Raw genomic sequence first — 23,174 nt, forward strand, 5'->3', positions numbered from 1 at the left:
TCCAAGAACCTACTACCTCAAAACAATTACAGGCCTTCCTAGGCCTCATCTCATATTGCCACCCTTGGATCCTAGATGCTTCTATCCTTATGCAGCCACTATATGACTGCATATTGCACACTCCATTCTATCTGACAGAGGACACCAAACTGTTTTAAACAGTTGAAGGCAGCGGCCTCCTCCTCTCCTGCCCTAGGACTACATAACTACAACCTACCTTTTAGATGGTAAGTCATGGAACATCAGGCAAATGCCACTGGTGTCCTTACTCAAAGCCACGGGGGCAGGAACAGGCCTCTGGGCTACTACTCAGCCCGCTTGGATCCAGCTGCTCAAGGAACCCCTTCTTGTATACGAGACATTCACACCTGTCATCTTCTTCTGGACAAACTTCTGATATTGTCCTGGGTCACCCTCTACAGATTTTGGCCCCCCATGACATTTCTGCAATTCTCCAGCAAACTCAGCCGAAGCATCTCTCAGCTGCTAGACATCTTTGTATGCAGTGTTCACTTCTCCTCCCGGACACTGTTACTATCTCTAGGTGTCATGTCCTCAACCCTGCTTGCCTCCTTCCTTTTCCTCAAGGGGTGATTGCTCAGGAGGGTGAGGAGGGGGATGTGTATTCTGATGATGATTTTTACTCTGGAGATTGCCATGATTGCCTAGAATTGATTAAACAAGAGACTGAGCCTCTCCCAAATGTGACTGAAACAATGTTGGACAAACCTGATCTCAATCTGTTTGTGGATTGATGTTGAAACGCAGATAATCAAGGGAGATATCATACTGGATATGCAGTCACTTCCTTATATGATGTGCTACAAGCCTACCCTCTTTCTCCTGACAAGTCTGCCCAGGAGGCTGAACTGATAGCCCTCACTAAGGCCTGCAAGAAGGGGAAGACTGCCAACATATACACGGACTCTAGATACGCCTTTGGAGTAGCTCATGACTTCGGCCCCATCTGGAGGAGCCGCAATTTTATCACGGCAAGTGGAAGTCCTGTAAAACATGCTGAAGCTGTGCAAGCGCTAACTGAGGCTCTGACACTCCCTAAGCAGGTGGCCTAAGTCAAGGCACACTTAAAAGCAGATACTCCAGAAACTCAATGAAACGCCAGGGCTGATAAAGAGGCGAAGGAGGCTGCAATGAGGAAAAGGGAGGAGGTGAAGACGATGATAGCCCAGACACGATCTAAGGTCGCAAGGGACGAGACAGGTATGCCATGTGGACTCCTTCTCACCAAAGAAACACTGGAAGATATACAAGAAGCAGCATCAGAAGAGAAGAAAGAAGTCTGGTTTGAAAAAGAAGGAGGTCCTGATGAAGACAGGATTTGGAGGAAAGAGCATCTCCTCTGTTTGCCTCAAAGTCTCTACCCAGCTGGGGATATAAACCAGTTGAGGGAATGCAAAGTAAAGATAAAAAGGGAAAACCTCTTGAAACCAGAATGCATTTAAGTAGCAAGAATATGGGAAAAACCCAGCTCAAAACATGTCAAAAATATCCTCCCGACAAAGGGGGGCCCGCAGTGGGGAGGGAGGAGGGTCATCACTTAAAATTGACAATAGAATACCCCCAACCAACTGACTTGGGAATGTATGTCTTGAGAAAGTATCCATCTGATAAATATGGGCCATGGGGACAGTTCTACTTTAAGGACATCACAAACAGGCCTGTCCCAAATCCTACCCCCAGTTCACTCCCAGCACAAGAGCTCAATCCCTTTTCACAGTAGAGGAGACACTGGCAGTGTAAACAGGATTCTCTGACTGCAATTTTTGGTTGGAATGGATGAAGTACACGGCATCTCAGGTAAACAGATCTAGGTGTATCACCTGTGCCACAGCTAGACCACACTTGGGAACTGTGCCCCTCCACCTAAATCCCAGTCAATATTTATGTTTCACAAGCATGTATGTGAATCAGACTGCCAATAAGACTGAATGCAATTCCCAATATTAAGAGAAACCCCTGAGCCTGGAGGAGGGATAACATGTACAAAGGAAATTACACCTTCTTTGAAGTACAGTAAAGGTCAAAAAAGGGAAGAACATGGGCAGGTTTCCAGAAGGATATTGTGGAACTGTGTTCAATACCACCTGGGAAACCTACCAAAGCCATTTGATGAACCAGACTCGAGCATTGGGAGACGTGATATGGTTGTGTGCAGATATAAAACTGAGGACAAAGTTGGCAATTGTCTGGCATGGGCAATGTGCCTTAGCCCTAGTGTTGATGCCTTTCCAGCTAAGCCAAACCCCTTTGGCAAGCTAGGAACAATTTATTTTTAACTAGATATGCCAAATTGTGTCAAACTCTGCCCAATTTACAACAATGTCTGGATTTACTCACATGAATAAATACGGGCTGGTCTCTGAGGAGAGCATTCAAAAATGTGGTGAATGTGTACACATAGGTAATCTCACACAAGTAAAGATCTGACTGGACTATAAATCATTGCACAGCATATTACAGCTATGGCTGCTCAGGGGGTCTGCCACCAAGAAAGTAAACTGGCCTGGAAAGGACCCCTGGTGTATGTTGGGTGAATCTCAAATTCATCAGCCCATACTACCTAACACATTAGGCTGAGGCTACACTTTTTTCTCACGCTACAAAAAAATTGCTATGAAATCTCTGCCCATAGGGAATGCATTGAGTAATTTGAAAATTACTTCAGAACTATTACAGCGAAGTGAATGTTGCAGGAGCGATTTAATTGCTAGAGATTATCACTACGAAATTGCTGCAGACAAGTGAGTAGCTAAAGATGTTGGGATTTCAGAGCAATTTCTAAACTACATTTTCCTCTGTAGAGTAACATGAAAAATTCTTGCCAATAAAATCACTGAAATCGCTGCTTTTTCTCTAGTACCGTATTTTTCACCCTATAAGACGCAATTTCCCCCCCCCCCAAAAGTGGGAGGAAAATGGCAGTGCATCTTATGGGGCGAATGCTGCTGTTTTTACACTGATACACCGCCGACCGCAAGCTGCACAGCGCGGCCGGCGTGTTTATCAGCGAGGGGGGGAGGGTCTTGGGGCCGTTCTTTAGTTTTGTAATGGCAGTGGGGCCCGGTGCAGTCACTGTATTCTATCTCACCGGGCCCCGCTCACTGTACTAATGGTATCTACTGTAACTGCAGGCAGGCAATGTTTAACTATAAATATGTTCGATCCAGCAGCCTTTACTTACGATCATAGCAAGCTGGAGGCAGGAGGCAGAGCGGGCGGGCGGGCACTTGCAGCGTAACTTCCTACGTCACGTGCCTGCTCTGCCCACTTTATGAATGAAGCAGGCGGCGCAGGCATATGACGTAGGAAGTTACGCTGCCAGTACCCGCCCACCCGCCCAGCCTCCTGCCTCCTGCCTCCAGCCTGCTATGATCGTAAGTACAGGCTGCTGGATCGAACATATCTATAGTTAAACATTGCTTGCCTGCAGTTACAGTAGATACCATTAGTACAGTGAGCGGGGCCCAGTGCAAAAGAATACAATGACTGCACTGGGCCCCCGCTGCCATTTAAAAACTAGTGTAGATTCCAGCCCCCAGCCTCTGTATTGGGGGTCATTCACAGTGGCTGACACTGTTATGGAGGGGATCTGTGGATGTCAAATAGCATAAGATGCTTTTATATGTCATCCACAGATACCCCCCATAGCAGTGTCATGCCATCCACAGATGCCCCCATAACAGTGCCATCCACAGACGCCCCATAACAGTGTCAGCCACAGACCCCCATAACAGTGTCAGCCACAGACCCCCATAACAGTGTCAGCCACAGACCCCCATAACAGTGCCATCCACAGACCCCCATAACAGTGCCATCCACAGACCCCCATAATAGTGTCATTCACAGGCTACCATTAGTTCAAAGCCCACCAAAAGCACACCTTTTGGTTCAAAATATTTTTTTTCTTACTTTCCTCCTCAAAAACCTAGGTGCGTCTTATGGGCCGGTGCATCTTATAGGGTGAAAAATACGGTAATTGAATTGCTTCAGCTACTTACCTGGCTGCAGCTATTTGGAAGCGATTTTTCAAACTACTCAATACACAGTGATTTAACATGATTTTTTTGTGTAGTGTGACAAAAAAAAATCTAGTTTGAATCTAGTTTAAGTTGAGGAAAAGAGACATATGCTGGTGAGAAATTTTGACGAAGGCATGCATTTAAAGGGTTATACTCATCTCAGACATTGATGGCATATAAATAGGGTAATGTTCTGATCCCACCTCTGGAGCTTACTCCTCTATCTCCAGAACTGTGGCCCAGAAGTGAAGGAGAGCATGCCGTCATGAGTAGCGTGTTCTCCATTCACTACTATGGTAAAATAACAAAGGAGGCGCACATGGCTATTTTTGGAAGGCCCATAGTGGTAAATAGAGGGCGCACCATGCATGCACGGTCAATTCTCTATTCGCCATTATGGGACTGCCTAAAATAGCAGAGCCAGCGCTAACGTGTTACAGAAGGCAGTTCTGGTAGAGGAACAGCCTGCCGGAATTCATCGCATCCGGCTTAGCTGAACACTACCTTTCCCCGTCAGGGCCTATTAAGTATAATGGGACCAGGCGGGAATCCGGCCTGCTTCTGTTATTAGTGCCAGAATTAGGCCGAACAAAAAATGTCTGGCCGAATCTCTGCACTAATGCCGTAAACAGACCGGATGCCCGCTGGGTCCTATTATAGTCAATGGGGCATGGTGGTGCTGCAGCAGTTTGGCAATAAACATTTTAGCACTAGTGTGAAACTAGCCTTTCTTAACAGATATGAAAATTACTGCATCAAAAATATTAAAAGGGTTTTCTGGTCTCCTAATATTAATGACCAATTCTCAAGATGGGTTATCAATATCCAGCCTGTGGGGGTCTGACACGTGGTATCCCCATTGATCGTGTTCCCTGCAGCCTCCAGGGCCAGAACTAGTAGCACTTTGAATGGAGCCAAAAGCAAAGCATTCAAAGTGTAGTGGCCATGCTGGATTACTGCTGCTCAGCTCCAATTCACTTTAATGGGAGCTGTGCTGCAGTACCCCATCACAGCCACTACAGTTTGCATATCCTAGAGGAGATACTCAGGACTACCTTCTATTAGCCCAAAATTTGCTACACATAAGTAGGTACGACTATTGCAATTAAGAATTTGGCCAAGCCAAATATTACATTGTTAAATTTATATATAACCTTATCACCAAATATCTCCCATAATTTAATAATCGTCAATCAGTATGTGTGTATATATTTATATAGATTCATATATATATATATATATATATATATATATATATATTTATATATTCAAGAACAACTAACCTTATTTGGTTGTCTCTGTAACATATCTTTGCATCTTTGAATCAAATGTGAAGCCAATTCAAAATTTTCCAGATACACTGCCTGTAAAAATACATGCAGAAGAAATTATTCTCTCTCTTTTTACAGGGATTATTGGATAATACAATTCTATTTACTTCCACGTTCTATTCTGTGTCTTCAGGTATTCCATTGCTCATCTATACAGTCACATTACAGCACCCACAGTGGTAAATTTAGTGCCTATGGGTTGGTCTTTACAGAGTTTGTCTGGATAGGTCATCAGTATCTGATTGGTGGGGTTCTGACACCCAGGACCCCCGCCAATCAGCTGTCACTAGCGCTGCAGCCTTCACTCAACTTTCCCTAGGTCATGTGACTTCACTATACAATGTATGACACTTTGCAGTGAGAAGGCCGCGGTGCTTCTGCCAGCACCAGTGCCTTCTCAAACACCGATCAGTTACTGATGACCTATCCAGAGGATAGGTCACTAGTATAAAACACCTGGAAAACCCCATTAAAGTCTGAGCCAGTTTTGATGATGGCAGTAATATTTTTGTCTCACAACTTTCTCCTCAGTCAGAACTTTGTACATCTATATAGCTGTTTAGAGTACTGCGTTTTTGCAGGGTGAGTGGAGTTGTAGATTTTTTTTAAGTCATTTGGGGTTCATATAAATTAATTTAGAGATTTTTTTTCCCCTAATATGTGCATAAGGAGCCCCCTCCCTTTGTCAGCATTACAATCTGCCTTGATTACATTGCAGAAAATGTTAAATTATTTGTCCAGTCCCAGCTGATAGTGCTGAAGAACAGCTGTCAATTACGTGTGGATAGGGGAGTTCCTGCTCTCTATAATGTCCCAGACTGATCAAATTCACAATACTGAGTGGGTCTGGATTATTTTGGAAAGGTTAAAATACAACTTTTATTATTTCTGCTAATAAAATACTCTTTAGGGTACAATAATTATTCATTGCCTAAGATAATTCACAGGGTGGGTCAAGTCACGTTTCTGTTCAAGGATATCTTTATTTATGAGTGCTGCAGACTTAGGTTCCCTTAATCTGCTAGTGGACTCTTTGGGGTTATAAACTGTACAACCACACACTCAAGCCCCATGTAGTACCACGGCAACTTCCTCATTCATCACTTGTATAGAGGTCTAAGTTGACCGGCTTCCAGTGCTAGAGGAGTATTCAGGGGTGGATTGGCCATAGATATTACAAGGAAATTTCCCGATGGGCCGATGCCCAGGTGGCTGGCCAGTTGAAGTTTTTGGGGATGTATTTTGTGCTGCTGGCTGTATTTTGTGATGGACTGTGGTACTTGGCTTTGTTGTGGTGGTATAATTTGCCACAATATAGTATTGCTGGCCCTGCCTTCCATCAATTTGGACCCAACTACAAAACGGGGCCACTTATCATATTTTTTCCAGAGCCACTTTAAGTTCCCAGTCCGCCCCGGAGTGTGTTATCTGAAATATACTAAAGGTACACGTACTCTATTATCTGGCTATGCAGTTGTGGGCTCCTGGCAAGTGTGGCTGCAATGGAGTACTCATCCTGATAAGGGTGGACCCCAGCCACTTTCAAACATTGGACCTGTTGCTCACTTGTCCTTAAACCTTTCAATTAAAAAACAAACCCCCTCCCCAATAGGTTTCACTGTTACTGGCTCTTAAGGGTGAAGCATTTGGGATTGCCGTATAATGTAATATACGGTGGTTGCTGCTTCCCTTTCGCAGTGGCTTACTGAAGTCCTCCTATTCTGGGTGTTCACCATCCTCTCCAACCAATTAAAAGTGAGGGTGTGTGTAACCTTACTGATAAGAACATCTCTTGTTCCATGGCAGCTAATCTCGTTGTGTGCAAGGAGCTATGTCACGGCGGGAAGTGGGGGAAAACTCCCCACCTCATAGCATAGGAAAACAGGGAAGCAGCTAGGCCTGGACACCAGGAAAAGGGAGCAGGTCTCCTCTTAATGCCGTCTTAATCCTGGCCCTGACTCCTAACCATATGAGACGGCCCAGATGGTAGGTGGGCTCATACACAGGAACCTCGGACCCTGAGTCACCTTGAAGATCCCTGAAATGAGGTTAGGAGCAGGAGATGACCTGTTCATCCCAGACGCGGATGAACAGGAGTCTCGACTGACCTAGATACAAGGAAAGGGACAGCCAGTGAACAGCCACTGGATCGGCAGGTAAGAGCCCAGAAACAACATGCACTTACCTGCCGCATCCACATCAACCACCGGACCCCCATGCAGACAGGAAGCATGGTGGCCCCAGGCAGAGCTGCTCACCAACTTGTGATTTGTCTAGCAACCATGCTGGAATTCAACACCAAACAAACCAGACATGGAACACCGAACTAGACATAAACACACCCAAAACACCAACCACACCATACAATACAACAAGTGAGGATGGGAAAAGGACAGAGGGAAAATAGGGGAGACATCGATGTCTAGATAGGAGGCCCTCCCACTGGACAGATGGAATATCCTGGAAAGGAGCAACACTCCAGCTCACACAAAGACTGGAGTGCAACTGACCTCAGACTCACAACACCAGGATATAAAGAGCCATAAGGCCACACCCAGGATACACCTAGATCCCCACCAGCCAGATAGTTAACCCCTCCAGCACCAAATAGGGAAGGGAAGCAGGATAAAAGAGGTAGGCACCTTCATGCTGCAACAAACACACGTTGCCGCTGGCAACAGCATGCACGTCTACAGTGTTACGGCGAACACAACAGAGGCCGTGACAAGCTAGGATTATGATTATCTAAATGCGTGTCCCCTGCTTGGAATTTGTCAAGTGCCTCCCTTCTATTGAATGGGCATATGGTGCAGTCATATGTATTAGCATAGCATGATTTGTATAAAAGTGTATGTAACTATCAAATTGTTGCAATTAAGTGCCTCTTACAGCGTACTTTGCCTATGATGCCGCTGATGTACATTAGCGTAGCATCAATTACACACTGCTCTTACCAGAATGTATGGACTCACACCATATGTTTCTACAGTTAGACAGAGAAACATATTACACAGGAACATTCAAGGGGTTTATGCCAGTGGTGGCGAACCTATGGCACGGGTGCAAGAGGTGGCACTCGGAACCCTCTTTGTGGGCACCCGCATCCTGGAAAAAGTCTACGGTGTTCCAATATGCCTTAGACTTTTCCTGCCATTCATCAGCGCAGGGCACAGTATGAACAGCACAGGCAGCGCACTGAATGTAAGCAGGCTATTATAGCTAAATTATAAAGTACATGAAAGATACACTATATTACACTGTAGTATTCAGGTTAAATTGCAGTGTTGGTATTTTGCGATAAATAAGTTGGTTTTGGATTGCTGTTTGGGCACTCGGTCTGTAAAAGGTTCGCCATCACTGGTTTATGCCATGATCTGAAAAATGAAAATCAGACCTCATATACATAGTCCATTACAATAACTTTCTAACGAAGCTAGAACCAGCCCTGTACTACACATGGGTCCAGAGATCTCCACATTCACTGCTTGAATAGCTCTGCTAGTATATCTATGGCAGATCAGGGGGTATGTCCTTTCTGCTGCAGCTCTCTCCCTGTAACTGTCAAGGCTTCTAACAGGACATATGGCTGGTGGTAGTTGAAGATTTAAACTGAGCACTTTCAACCAGCTAAGTGAGATGGACAAAATAAGGAAAAGAACAAACGGAGGTGGCCCTATACATATACATTTTATTAAATAGCCCACTGGCTATACTATATTTTGCTTGTTTGAAAAAGGTAGAATATGTTTCATGACAAAACCCTTTATGGGCTACAAAAATGGTTTGAAACTAATGTTCTCATTCAGGCCATCTGGTGATACACTCTTAAGTCTGTAAATCCTTCTACATTTTACATCTCAGTCCAACCCTCTTGGACTCTGTGTTATTGCTTGTATGCCAATGAATTTGCCGTAACAGAATGTGCCTTGAGGCATCCGTGATAACCAAATGTCCATTCTCGGTGGTGGTTGATAATAGCTCTTCATTAATCTATCCTTGAGACTCCATCCCTTTCCAAAGGTGATTTGAGGTTGGGGCCTTATTACTTTACATAGACCAGGATTTTCTAACAAAATGTCCCAATGTTTTTCAGTATTTTTGTCACTTAGCTATGAGCTTCATCAAAAACCCCAATGACCCCAATTTTGTGATCTTCCTGTTTTTGGAATTTTGGTACAAGAACAGTCTCTCTTTTTTTTAATATGCCCCTTCAAACTCCTCTGTTCGTGGAATAATTTGTTTAAATCTCTAGCTTGTTCTGTGAATGTATGCATGTTACAGCAGTTCCTCCTCCAACATACGGTAAGTATTGGCCCTTAGGTATACCTTTTTTAAGGGAGCATTCACCGCATAAATAAAGATATCCCCTGACAAAATACCACTGAGAAACCTTACCTAAAGCTGGCCGCCCCAGGGTATTTAATGCACCTTCTCAGGTGAGAGGATGCCTGAGCTTTAGATTTCCTAGTCTTTAGTAATAAGCAAAGGTGTTATTCTCTGTCTGACTACCCTTGTACCATACTCCAGCCTTACTACGAAATCTGACTTCTAGCTGCCTAACCTGACCCTAGCCTGTTTTTCGATTTGCCCTACTGCCACCTGTCCTGTCCTCAGACATGTCTCTCGGATACACTAGTATTCTGCCTGCCCTGACTTTGGCCCGTCTCCAGACTACGCATATGCCTGATCCTTCAGTGCTTCACACGTGTATCTCTGACCCCATGGGAGATATCGGAGACGAGCTACTTTTTCGTGGCCACCCTGTATATAGCTCATGCAATGAACTAAAGAGAATACTTCTAACAGTAGAAATGGTTAGGGAATGTATATTTGATTCAATTTTAACATCCACTTCACTGCTAGTATATAGCAAAATATTGTTTTATTATTTTTTTTATATATTTTAAAAGTATATCATTAAATGTGATACTTAAAATCAAACACACCCCTTTCTATTGCTATATACCACTTCCCTTTTCCAAAGTATTTTCTATATGAAGGTTTACCAGACCATTGCTTTTTGGTAGTTCTGCTAGATCAGATAGGGCCCCTGTACTAGCATCTCATTAGGTCTGAGCATTTTTGCAGCCTCTCAGCTGCTTCAATAGCAGCGTGTGTGACGGTCTGCTTCCTGCCCTTGCTGCTTAGATATTGTAGCGGGACATATTCTATGTACTAGCTACAGACAACTTATTAATGAGATAGACCTTGCAGCAGTGATTGTCCAGATTGGCTGGGGCATAGGTTGGCCCAGGGTCTATGGTGTTTCTTACCCTGTGGCTAGGACAATAATACCTGCCCAACCTGCGTGAACAATGATGTTGTAGGGTAGTAACAAAGTGTAGTTTTATTTATTTGTTTACCCCCAATACCTAGTGACTAAATAAAGATTTTTGTTTTGGTCCCTTTTAACATCCCTCTTTTTTGTCAGTATATTTGATTATTCAGGGGTTATACCTGCGATACTATTGAAATTGTAAGCCCGTTTTTACTTCCCAATTAAAGTCAGGGATGGCAGGACTTTTGGCGGGTGGATTGGACAAAACTAGTTGGGACAGTGAGGCGAAACTCGGATGCTCAGTTGCCAACAGAGAACAAGTCACCTAGCATCTCCAACTCTTTCAAAACCATTTCAGGGGTTGGTGAGAAATCCAATCTCTTGAAACCTATCTTAAGTTGAAAGTTGTTCCACGGGGTTTGAGTGTCCCTCTATATTCGGTCATACGGATTCGATCTCCAGCTTTTTTAGTCACGTGGGAAAAGGAGTCCATTGAATCGTCATTGCGTTTGATGACTCTTTTATTGGAGGAGGAGCGGATCGTATATGGAAAAAATACGACCGCTTTAATTGAACCTATAGAATTGCTAAAAAAAAATCTCCAGTCACTCTGAATTTCCCCGTAAAGAGCAAGTGCTTCAACAAAATATTGAGAAATTGACCTCTCAATTAAAATAGAGAAAGCACTTTCAATATCTGAGGGATACCGCTGATTTCAGGGAAGGTCATGTATTTGACTATAATACCAAACAAAATCTGATCTTGGAGTCAGAAACTGAACCTTCCTCCTCTGAATCTGAGTCTGAGGCAGAGAGTGCCAGACCAGGCTCAGCGGAATATACTGCACCAACCTCTGGACGTGGAAGAGGGAGGAGCAGAGGGAGGAGGTCTAGGGGATCCTACCAAAGGGGCAATTTTTTAGGAAGGGGCCCACCACTCTACGATTACCTCCTCAGGGACAGGGAATGATCCCTGAGCAACCATCACAGGACTCCATCTCCATTGATGAGATGCAAATCATTAACATCTCCAATAGACCACTAAGTATGGATGAGAATAAAGTCCTGAAGAGAGGCATGTCTTTTGTACCCACCAATAAATTTGACCTATTTAAATGGATCAAAGATTTGAACCTTTTCGTGCGTAAGCTGAAATGGAATTTTTTTTTGCTACTCACGATAAAAGACAATGTACACAATTGGGGATTGAGTTAGGGAACTTACAAGATGTCCAAGTCCTTGCCGGGCTCTGGTAAGAAAGTAATAAGGATCCCGGTGAGGGCCCATTCACCCAGTTGAAACCACCGTCGACAATCAATCCACCAATTAGTGATCATATGCCTATGAACGTGTTCCTCAGGGTGGTCACAGGTCAATTGGCCACCTTAGAGGAACACGACTTTGGGCTCAATAATCTTACTAGTGTGGAGTGGGATGCCCTGCTCAGTCTGCAGAATGATAAATCGATTGTGATAAAACCTTCGGATAGGGGCGGTAACATTGTCATTCTAGACATTGATCAATACACTGTCGTGTCTCAGAATTTTGAATGACAGAATGTGTTACGATATCCTCGCCAATGATCCATCAATATCTGACCAAGCTGAGCTCAATCACATCTTAAGAGAAGCCCTCCAACATAGGATGATTAGTAGTTCTGAATTGGGCTTTTTACTACCACCATTCCCACAGATAGCATGTTTCTATGGTCTCCCTAAAGTGCACAAAGGCCTGGTGCCCTTGAAAGGGAGACCCATAGTCTCAGGGACCAATAGCCTCACTCATCCAGCAAGTACCTATGTGGATGTAATCTTGAGACCATTCATCATTCCTCTCCCGTCTTATGTCCGCGACTCCATGGAGGTCATCAAAAGAGTGGATGGCCTCCATGTTGAGCATGATGTGTTATTGGCAAATTTGGACGTGGAAGCCCTATACAACTCCATACTCCATGATAAGGGTTGTGAAGTGGTCTCTGGTTTTCTACAGGAAAGAGGTACTTATTTGGGGCGCCATAACGATTTTGTCCTCAAATTGATATGTTTTATCCTTGAACACAACTCCTTTCTGTTCAATAACAAGGTCTACCACCAGGTAAAAGGTGTTGCAATGGGGGGCCCTTGCGCCCCGACATTTGCAAATCTATACCTGGGTGGTTGGGAACGTGAAGTTTTGTTTGGAGAAGCCATGGGAGATTTTGTGTCATCGATTCTCCTGTGGGTGAGGTATATCGATGATATACAGATTTTTTGGAAAGGCAATGAAGATACCTTTGCCCAGTTTGTCCAATGTCTCAACAACATTGATTGGGGGCTTTACTTTACATCTGAGATACATCCTACTACCATCACGTTTTTGGATCTCAACATTTTCAAAGATCAAAACGGTGACATAGGCACACATCTTTTCCGGAACAAGACAGCCACCAACAACTTGTTGAAGAGGCGTAGTTGTCACCCAAGGGCCCTGAAACAGGGGATCCTGAAACAGGGGATCCCGAAAGCACAATATTTACGCATTCGTCGTAATTGTTCTACTATTTGGGATTTCCAGGTGGCTGCGGGTGACCTCAGATCAAGATTCAAAAACCGGGGGTACCCAGAGAATACTCTGAGACAAGCATACCATCATGCTTTGAGCAGTAACAGGGAAACCCTACTCAATCCCCGGTTGCGACCGGATACTTCTGACCACATTCACATTATAGCAGACTTTGATGAGGCCCATGAACCCATTAGACAAATCTGTCACAATTCTGGGGCATTCTGAAAGCGGACCCGAATGTGGGACACCTAGTGGGTGACAACCCCTCGATTACGTTTAGGAGAGGGCGTAACATCAATGACAGACTAGTGCACAGCCTATATACACCAATGGCTAAATCCACTAATCCTTTTAGGGATCAGCTAGTGGGTACTTTTAAATGCTCTGGCTGCATTGCGTGTGGTTCAATTAAAAGAAGTAAACTCTTCATGAGCACCACGACTAGTCGTACATCCGATATTAGGTCTTTCATCAATTGTCGCACAACGGGCCTAGTGTACTTGATGTCATGTGAGTGTGGAGCTCAGTATGTAGGCAAAACGTAGAGGGAGTTCCGGCGCCGCATCGGGTAACACCTCAACGATATCAGAAAGGAGGCCGATACCCCGGTGGCAAGGCATGTGGTCGAGTGCCATGCCAGTAACATTAATGCTATTTGCTTCCAGGGTATCGAAATTACTTGACCATCCCTGAGAGGGAAAACCAAGGCCTTGCAAACAGTTCCAAGACTTACTGGTTGGTGCTCTTCATCTCAAATTTTTCGATTTTTTTTTAATGGATTTCCGGCACAGGCAATGAATGATGTAGACATAGCTTTACTATTAAAATCAGGTTAAGATCCTTTATTAATTACTTCTTACAGGACGATTTTCTTGATCAATACAGATACCGGTATCAAGATCTTAACGAGGAGTCTGGTTAAAGCCCCCTTTAAACTGCATGATAAACAATTGGTTCCCCATCATTGCCTGGTTGTGTAGCTAGAGCAGAGCTGCATTTTCTGTGTATGCACCAATTATCCTCATAGAGATTTATTGTTTGTGGGCAAACAAATGATGAAATGATGTACCACATGAAAGATGCGTCACTTGATGAACAAGTGTTTGCTCATTCAGCAGGTGATATCTTTACACAGGATAATTATCAAGAACTAGCAATTATACCAGTGTTTGTCCCTAATAATTATCCCTATTAACGATGAGCGACTCAAATCCATCGAAGTGGAATGCGATCCAAATTTCTGGATAAATTGGATTTGCAGCAAAGCCGAATTTCCTCGTGCTTCGTGGTAGCGAATTGATTTAACCTGAAATAGTGTAAAAAACATACTCACCTCCCTAATTTGCTCGCGACGGGCCAGCCGCTGCCATCTTGATTGAAGTCACAAATTTATTTCTGAAGAAATAAATATATTATAGTGAGCACTCAATATCTGTTGTCATATATCAGGTCTAATATATTATAACTCATTTATTAAATCATAAAATTATGCATACAATAAAATAGAATAGGATAGAAATAGACAGTATGTAAAATATATGGTATCTTGGTCTATTATAAAAAAATAAAAAATATAAAAAAATCGCAGTTTTGTTATACTGATAAAAGCAATTATATATCATTAAAAACAAATAATTGTTAACATATGTCCTTATGAACGCTGCAACTTTGTTCCTAACGTTATAGAGTCTCAGTTGTATCTTGCGTTAAATGAGGAGGGTATTTCACTGGTTTATGCGGTATGTCCGTGAGTATATATATCCAGTGGTACTCACTGTTTGAAGTCCGGCTTGTGTATAACTGTCCGTGGTGGCGTCCCACCACAGGTCAGTGCACTCACCCGGTTTGCTTGTGGCACTGTGGGATATCTCCCGATGCTCGGTGTCCGCGGTGTCGTTACGGTGGTTTAGAGACCTGCTCCCAAGTAGCCGCTGTGCGTCCCACGTGTAGCTGGCGTCCTGCGCTTTTTGCCGGCACTGCACGTAATCAGGGCGCCGGGGAAGTCTTTACCTGTTAGTTGGTTCAAGACTCCTGTGGTAAGTCAGGGATAATCTCAATCTCTGTCTGTGCGGTCGTGTCCGTAACTGCGCGTGCTGATCAGCTCCAATATGTTAAGGTGTCTTGTCCACTATAAGGGTCCCATCCGCTATACGCGTTTCAAGGTCTCTGACCTCTTCCTCAGTAGCTGCTTATGGGATCCAAAAATACTTCCTTATATACCCTAAACGGGTTACACCTTATTTGCTTGATTAGGGATCATTCCAAAATCTGGTTTGGAGTTGGCTTTGAAATCCCTCCTTGCATTTTTAGATAAGGATGTTCAACATTATATACATATATTTATTACTCCTTATACATTGACATTAAATAGACCTGAACTAAAATTCATTATATATTTCTGTAGAAGTTCATTATTTCATAATCCTTAATATATTTTGCTTAAATTCATATATATTTATAATCAGTACATGTTAAAATTAATGAAAATAAAAATACAAATAATTATAAAACTATGCAATTGCGCATCTCCTCTGTATATAATGTTAGGATATTAAAAACATATATATAAACAATATATTAATATTAGTTTGATTAAAATATTAATTTAATTAAAATCAGTACAAATTCATCTGTGATTTCTTGTTCGTAGTGATGTAAGGGAGGTGGGGGCTCCCAACTAAGGGGAGATCGGGGAGCTGGTATTACAGCTAAAACACCGATGTCCCGTCCGTCGGGAGCACCCACCTCTTGATCTACAGAAAACCAAATATTTCAAAATCTGCGTTAAGACCCTCAGGTAATAGGGTATTAAAATCATATATACGTCTTGCCTCCTGTCTTGACATATTAGAGATATGATCACCTCCTCTCCAGTGTATATCTATTTTTTCAAATGCCATAAATTTTAGTAGGGAGGGGTCCTGATTGTGGTGATATTTAAAATGCTTGGATAGTGAATGTTTCTCGTATCCTGTTTTGATCTTAGTCATGTGTTCTGCAATCCTGACTTTTAGTAACCTTTTCGTTCGCCCTATATATTGTTTTTTACAGGGGCATTCAATCATATATAAAACGTTTGCTGTGTTGCATGAAATCACAGATGAATTTGTACTGATTTTTATTAAATTAATATTTTTAATCAAACTAATATTAATATATTGTTTATATATATGCTTTTAATATCCTAACATTATATACAGAGGAGATGCGCAATTGCATAGTTTTATAATTATTTGTATTTTTATTTTCATTAATTTTAACATGTACTGATTATAAATATATATGAATTTAAGCAAAATATATTAAGGATTATGAAATAATGAACTTCTACAGAAATATACCGTATAATGAATTTTAGTTCAGGTCTATTTAATGTCAATGTATAAGGAGTAATAAATATATGTATATAATGTTGAACATCCTTATCTAAAAATGCAAGGAGGGATTTCAAAGCCAACTCCAAACCAGATTTTGGAATGATCCCTAATCAAGCAAATAAGGTGTAACCCGTTTAGGGTATATAAGGAAGCATTTTTGGATCCCATAAGCAGCTACTGAGGAAGAGGTCAGAGACCTTGAAACGCGTATAGCGGATGGGACCCTTATAGTGGACAAGACACCTTAACATATTGGAGCTGATCAGCACGCGCAGTTACGGACACGACCGCACAGACAGTGATTGAGATTATCCCTGACTTACCACAGGAGTCTTGAACCAACTAACAGGTAAAGACTTCCCCGGCGCCCTGATTACGTGCAGTGCCGGCAAAAAGCGCAGGACGCCAGCTACACGTGGGACGCACAGCGGCTACTTGGGAGCAGGTCTCTAACCCATCGTAACGACACCGCGGACACCGAGCATTGGGAGATATCCCACAGTGCCACAAGCAAATCGGGTGAGTGCACTGACCTGTGGTGGGACGCCACCACGGACAGTTATACACAAGCCGGACTTCAAACAGTGAGTACCACTGGATATATATACTCACGGACATACCGCATAAACCAGTGAAATACCCTCCTCATTTAACACAAGATACAACTGAGACTCTATAACGTTAGGAACAAAGTTGCAGCGTTCATAAGGACATATGTTAACAATTATTTGTTTTTAATGATATATAATTGCTTTTATCAGTATAACAAAACTGTGATTTTTTTATATTGTTTATTTTTTTATAATAGACCAAGATACCATATTTTTTACATACTGTCTATTTCTATCCTATTCTATTTTATTGTATGCATAATTTTATGATTTAATAAATGAGTTATAATATATTAGACCTGATATATGACAACAGATATTGAGTGCTCACTATAATATATTTATTTCTTCACTGTTAATTTCTTGTGTGGTCAGGGTGAACCACATCATAGTTAGAGCACCTACCCTGGTAATCAGAAGGGTGAGCCACTATAAACCTATACCATTCACAAATTTATTTCTATTCATTAAAAATTAGACCCACAGATAAAGGTCACTAAGAGGGCCCAATGGTTAGGGAACTATAATGGTAAAGTAGGCAAATCGCCACAGGTAACAATTGATATCTCAAGATATATACTGCATAGCGGGACCCAGGTTATTGAGGGGCCATGTACTTATAGGAAAAAAGGAGGGGGGCTTTGGGGGGGAAACTTTTCCTGTATAAACCCTAGTCTACCCTCTGCCCTGAGACGGCCCCTAGTGGTGGGGTCTCCCCGTCCTTGTACCTGTTCTCATAAACCCTGGGAGACCCTAGATGGTTAGACCTTGTATTAACGTCACACCGACGCGTTTCCTCCAGATAGGTTCATCAGGGGGTGGTATAGGTTAGATAAGGCCCACAAAGAATGTTTGAATAAACACCAGATGTATGCTGATAATTATAATGAGGCTGGTAATGCAGTGGAAGTGGAAAATTCTAACTAAAAAATAATAAAGGTATCTACCCATCAGATGATATACTGACTGAAAGAGCGTTGATGTATATGGAAAATTCGGTATTTAAATGTGGAATGTCCCTGTGAAACCTATCGCCTATTGAGTAGTGTTGAACGAGCACCAAAGTGCTCGGGTTTCTCGGGCCAAACACCTCGTGATGCTCGGGTGCTAGGTACAATGGAAGTCAATGGGAGAACCCGAGCATTAAACCAAGCACCCCCTGCTCTGAAGAGGGGAGGGTGTCTGGTTCATAAAAAAAGGTCAGAAATTGATGGAAACACCACTGAAATGGTTCGGGAACAGCATAGGGAGGATGTCTGAATGCATTTTGGACTCCTAGGTCGCTGCTAGGAACGATGTTGTACTACGGCATTTTTACAGACAGACAATAATACGCACAAAACCAAAGATAAAATTGATTTCAGAGGAAAAATTGTTAGGAAACATTCTTTCCTGTATAATTACTTGTATATGAAGTGCAAGTGCTGCCAAAAATTACAAGGAAGAGGCACTCCGATACAACCTGTATATCACATAAAGGAAGGTCTCATTTACATTGTGGTACAATTTTTCAGGTAGTGGGACTCCTACACTCATTAAGCCTATGCACTAAGTGAAAGGGTTGCAAAAAATTACAAGGAACCGGCGCTCCAATACACCCATTATTACACATAAAGGAGGGCATCATACACCCTTGAAAAATTATGATTGATGGCCTGCTGGTGAGCTGACCCTCTAAAGAATTATATGCAAGCGCCTGCAGGTGAGCTGACCCTATAAAAGATTGTAGGTGATGGCCTGCAGCTGAGCTGGCCCTCTAAAAAAATATATGGAAGGGCCTGCAGGTGAGCTGACCCTGTAAAAGATTTTAGGTGCGGGTCTGCTGGTGAGCTGACCCTGTAAAAGATTGTAGGTGAGGGCCTGCAGGTGAGCTGACCCTGTAAAACAGTATATGCGAGGGCCTGCTGGTGAGCTGACATTGTAAAAGATTTTAGGTGTGGGCCTGCTGGTGAGCTGACACTGTAGAAGATTTTAGGTGCGGGCCTGCTGGTGAGCTGACCCTGTAAAAGATTGTAGGTGAGGGCCTGCTGGTGAGCTGACCCTCTAAAAAATTATATGCGAGGGCCTAGTGGTGAGCTGACCCTGTAAAACATTATATGCGAGGGCCTGCTGGTTAGCTGACCCTGTAAAAGATTTTGGGTGCGAGCCTGCTGGTAAGCTGACCCTGTAAAAGATTGTAGGTGAGGGCTTGCTGGTGAGCTAACCCTCTAAAAAATTATATTGGAAGGCCTGCAGGTGAGCTGACCCTGTAAAAGATTGTAGGTGAGGGCCTGCTGGTGAGCTGACCCTCTAAAAAATTATATGCGAGGGCTTGCAGCTGAGCTGACCCTCTAAAAAATTATATGTGAGGGCCTGCTGGTGAGCTGACCCTGTAAAAAATTATATGTGAGGGCCTGCAGTTGAGCTGACCCTGTAAAACATTTTATGCGAAGGGCATATATGCGAGGGCATTATATGCGATGAATAACATGTTGATATTATGGAAGAGGAGGATGAGAAAAGGAAGATTCAACTATATACCCTTGTTTGTGGTGAAAGGGGTGCATGGGAATACAGTGTATTAGAACATTATAAACAACATATTTAAAGTGCCTTTATGTTCATCAGCTTTCCTCTGGTGGAGTCGAGAAATCTTGGTCAATCCAGGCCTTGTTCATTTTTATAAGAGTCAACCTGTCAGCATTTTCAGTTGACAGGTGGATACGCTTATCTGTTATAAAGCCACCAGCAGTGCTAAATACCCACTCAGACAAAATGCTGGCGGCAGGGCAGGCCAGCACCTCCAAGGCGTAGAGCACCAGTTTGTGCCATGTGTCCAGCTTGGACACCCAGTAGTTGTAAGGCACTGAGGGATCATTGGGGACGCTGACACGGTCTACTACAGGGAGTGCAGAATTATTAGGCAAGTTGTATTTTTGAGGATTAATTTTATTATTGAACAACAACCATGTTCTCAATGAACCCAAAAAACTCATTAATATCAAAGCTGAATATTTTTGGAAGTAGTTTTTAGTTTGTTTTTAGTTTTAGCTATTTTAGGGGGATATCTGTGTGTGCAGGTGACTATTACTGTGCATAATTATTAGGCAACTTAACAAAAAACAAATATATACCCATTTCAATTATTTATTTTTACCAGTGAAACCAATATAACATCTCAACATTCACAAATATACATTTCTGACATTCAAAAACAAAACAAAAACAAATCAGTGACCAATATAGCCACCTTTCTTTGCAAGGACACTCAAAAGCCTGCCATCCATGGATTCTGTCAGTGTTTTGATCTGTTCACCATCAACATTGCGTGCAGCAGCAACCACAGCCTCCCAGACACTGTTCAGAGAGGTGTACTGTTTTCCCTCCTTGTAAATCTCACATTTGATGATGGACCACAGGTTCTCAATGGGGTTCAGATCAGGGGAACAAGGAGGCCATGTCATTAGATTTTCTTCTTTTATACCCTTTCTTGCCAGCCACGCTGTGGAGTACTTGGACGCGTGTGATGGAGCATTGTCCTGCATGAAAATCATGTTTTTCTTGAAGGATGCAGACTTCTTCCTGTACCACTGCTTGAAGAAGGTGTCTTCCAGAAACTGGCAGTAGGACTGGGAGTTGAGCTTGACTCCATCCTCAACCCGAAAAGGCCCCACAAGCTCATCTTTGATGATACCAGCCCAAACCAGTACTCCACCTTCACCTTGCTGGCGTCTGAGTCGGACTGGAGCTCTCTGCCCTTTACCAATCCAGCCACGGGCCCATCCATCTGGCCCATCAAGACTCACTCTCATTTCATCAGTCCATAAAACCTTAGAAAAATCAGTCTTGACGTTTCAGCTTGTGTGTCTTGTTCAGTGGTGGTCGTCTTTCAGCCTTTCTTACCTTGGCCATGTCTCTGAGTATTGCACACCTTGTGCTTTTGGGCACTCCAGTGATGTTGCAGCTCTGAAATATGGCCAAACTGGTGGCAAGTGGCATCTTGGCAGCTGCACGCTTGACTTTTCTCAGTTCATGGGCAGTTATTTTGCGCCTTGGTTTTTCCACACGCTTCTTGCAACCCTGTTGACTATTTTGAATGAAACGCTTGATTGTTCGATGATCACGCTTCAGAAGCTTTGCAATTTTAAGAGTGCTGCATCCCTCTGCAAGATATCTCACTATTTTTGACTTTTCTGAGCCTGTCAAGTCCTTCTTTTGACCCATTTTGCCAAAGGAAAGGAAGTTGCCTAATAATTATGCACACCTAATATAGGGTGTTGATGTCATTAGACCACACCCCTTCTCATTACAGAGATGCACATCACCTAATATGCTTAATTGGTAGTAGGCTTTCGAGCCTATACAGCTTGGAGTAAGACAACATGCATAAAGAGGATGATGTGGTCAAAATACTCATTTGCCTAATAATTCTGCACGCAGTGTATGTACTCCTTCATCATCTTCCAAAAATTTTCCCTCCTTGTGACAGTAGGCCACGCATCAGGGTGAGGGTGCTGGCGGGGTGTCATTAAACTGTCCCAGGCTTTGGAGAGTGTTGCCCTGCCTCTGTTGGAACTGCTGTGTGTTCCCCTTGTCTCCCCTTCTCGGTTGCCCAAGGAACTACGAACTCTGCCGCCAGCATTGTCAGATGGAAATTTTTGGAGCAATTTTTCAACAAGGACCTTCTGGTATTGCACCATTTTGCTCGTCCTCTCCACTAGACGAATGAGAGATGAGAAGTTCTCTTTGTAGTGGGGGTTGAGAAGGGTGAACAACCAGTAATCCGTGTTATCTAAAATGCGTATAATGTGCGGGTCGCTGAAAAGGCAGCCTAACATGAAGTCAGCCATGTGTGCCAGAGTACCAACAGGCAAGACTTCGCTGTCGTCATTAGGAGGATGACTCTCAATCTCCTCTTCCTCCTCTTCTGCCCACCCACGCAGAACAGATGGAATTAAACTTCCATGGGTACTTACCTCTGTAGCGGAGGCAACCATCTCCTGCTCCTCCTCCTCTTCATCGTCCAATTCGTGCTGAGAAGACAAACTGAGGGTGGTCTGGCTATCACCCTGTGTACTTTCTTCCCCCGTTTCCACCTCTTCCACATGCAAAGCATAGTCCTTAATTGTGAGCAGCGAGCGTTTGAGTAGACACAGAAGTGGGATGATTACGCTGATAATAGCGTTATCGCCGCTCACCATCTGTGTTGATTCCTCAAAGTTTCTTAAAACCTCACAGAGGTCAGACATACATGCCCACTCCTCGCTTGTGAATAGCGGAAGCTGACTGGAAAGGCGATGACCATGTTGCAGCTGGTATTCTAATACTGCCCTCTGCTGCTCACAAAGCCTGGCCAACATGTGCAACGTGGATTTCCAGTGTGTGCTCACGTCGCACAACAGCCGGTGAGATGGGCACACACGTGGTGCACCTTCACCAGTAGCTCAGGCAAATTGGGGTAGGTTTTGAGAAACCGCTGAACCACTAAGTTTAAGACGTGGTCTAGGCATGGGATGTGTCTGAGCTTGCCGAGCTGGTTCTAGGTTGAGTAGCGAGAGCCACAGCTCAGTCTGGTCTCTTATCCCCTGCCACAGCTCTGTGGTGGTGTGCTGTTTGTCCCCTAATCATATCAGCTTCAACACGGCCTGTTGCCGCTTCCCCACTGCAGTGCTACACTGTTTCCAGCTACTGACTGATGGCTGACTGGTGCTGCACACGGATAATTCAGAGGTGGAAGTGGAGGAGGAGGCGGAGGAGGAGAAGTGTGGGTTGGAGCCACTAACGTAGGTGCTGGCGGAAACCCTGATCGACGTAGGGCCTGCAATCCTTGGCGTCGGTACCACCTGTGCCATCTGTGACGGTCACGTACACTACACACAGGGGGGAGGATAGTGACCACTGCGCTCCACCCTCACCCCTGGCCCTGCCTACTTGCCTCGCAAGTCCTAATGACAGGTGACAACTAGACGGCAGTCCCTAACTTAGGATATGTGCTGGGAAGACAAGACAAATAAC

At 43.5% G+C, this 23,174-nt stretch overlaps 1 protein-coding gene across 1 annotated transcript in view; it reads right to left on the minus strand.

Annotated features, from left to right (window-relative positions):
- TEX11 (testis expressed 11) overlaps nucleotides 1–23,174 on the minus strand; it is a 1,801,876-nt gene that overhangs the window by 1,493,684 nt on the left and 285,018 nt on the right. Inside the window, exon 6 of the mRNA XM_040406306.1 lies at nucleotides 5,324–5,404. Coding sequence (XP_040262240.1) covers nucleotides 5,324–5,404 — 81 coding nt within the window. The remainder of the gene's footprint in view (nucleotides 1–5,323; nucleotides 5,405–23,174) is intronic.

Source organism: Bufo bufo, chromosome 8 (genome assembly GCF_905171765.1).
Source record: "Bufo bufo chromosome 8, aBufBuf1.1, whole genome shotgun sequence".
Taxonomy (NCBI): domain Eukaryota; kingdom Metazoa; phylum Chordata; class Amphibia; order Anura; family Bufonidae; genus Bufo; species Bufo bufo.